Here is a 1,192-nt window from a genome sequence, read left to right on the forward strand (position 1 = left end):
ACAGACAGACAGACAGACAGACAGACAGACAGACAGATAGACACACACACAGACAGACAGACAGACAGACAGACGGACATAATCGTAATTTCGGTAATCCTATCTTGTAACAATACAACAGGGCTTGTTGTGATTGTTCAAATTTTACTTGAAACTTATGAATGATGCGATAGCGTTCAGAACAATTGTTTCCATTTTGTGTAATTAATGTCGATCTTCAGTTAGCCATCTCGAAGCATTCTGGTGTTGAAATTCAATGAAATTAAGACATAAACTGTTCTTCTGGTTGCAGGTCTCTCGTTTGAGCCAGAGCAGTGCCCTCCAAGATGGACAAGAAGTGTCAAGGTCGACGATCCCGTCCCGGAAAAACACCAGCGGTGTTGGGAGCTTTCAAGTTTTACCCTGAAAGGAAAACTGTGCAAGAACAGCTTAACACCACAAGGCTCAAATTTACCGGCAGTCCAATTCTGCATCCAAAGGGAAAATAATATGTTGGTTTACGGCCAATATAGAATACAACCTCAAAAGGCTTGTTGTTGTTTTTCTAGCCCATTTCGTTGTGTTTAGAACTGTTTTCACTGTAAAGCACAATTTGGATCATGTGCATTAGTAGATAATACAACTCACGCAACTGTTAATTAACATTTGCTCGGAAATCTAGTAATCTGTGAGCAGGCGCGGTTTGTCCATAGAGCACGGTCTTGCAGTGCCGCCCCAAATGTTTTATTGTTCTTAAATGTAAAGCACCCATAATAATAAAATAAAAGACGCCAGAATCAAATACAAGTCTAACATTTTATCAAAACAAGGTCCTTGCTGGCCCCGTAACAGTCATCTTTGTGTCTCTAGCGCCGTAAAACAAAGCCAATGCACTATAACCTCTCCTTTCACTCTGTCAATATTAATAAGTCTGCACATCTAAAATGTGCTCCTGCCGAATAGTGTCGAAACATAGCCCACAGTCGGCAATCTAAAAATAAACGCCATAGACTGTACGCTATTCAAAGTTAGAGAACGTATACAAGTTGTCTACATTCTCTAATGTTAGTAGAAAACCTAAAAAATAGCTCGCTCGCTTTATCTAACATGGAAACGAGTCTACATTGCTGCTTCCACAATGCTTCCACATTATTTTCGCAAGCTGTTAAGTTTACTTTGGCGAAATTAAAATGCTCGCGAAAATGAAGCTGTC

At 40.0% G+C, this 1,192-nt stretch overlaps 1 protein-coding gene across 2 annotated transcripts in view; it reads left to right on the forward strand.

The window, feature by feature from the left end:
* Positions 1-521, forward strand: part of LOC101846953 (microtubule-associated protein futsch) — a 10,408-nt gene extending 9,887 nt beyond the window's left edge. The window contains exon 3 of one of the 2 annotated variants that reach the window (XR_220317.3): positions 293-377. Coding sequence is in view for 1 of the 2 variants with exons in the window: in XM_005095399.3 (XP_005095456.1) it covers positions 293-406 (114 nt within the window). In the remaining variant the exon portion in view is untranslated. Of the gene's footprint in view, positions 1-292 lie in introns of both variants that reach the window. The other variant, XM_005095399.3, reaches the window with a different exon arrangement.
* Positions 522-1,192: the final 671 nt, after the last annotated feature.

This window comes from Aplysia californica, unplaced genomic scaffold (assembly GCF_000002075.1).
Source record: "Aplysia californica isolate F4 #8 unplaced genomic scaffold, AplCal3.0 scaffold00103, whole genome shotgun sequence".
Taxonomy (NCBI): Eukaryota; Metazoa; Mollusca; class Gastropoda; order Aplysiida; family Aplysiidae; genus Aplysia; species Aplysia californica.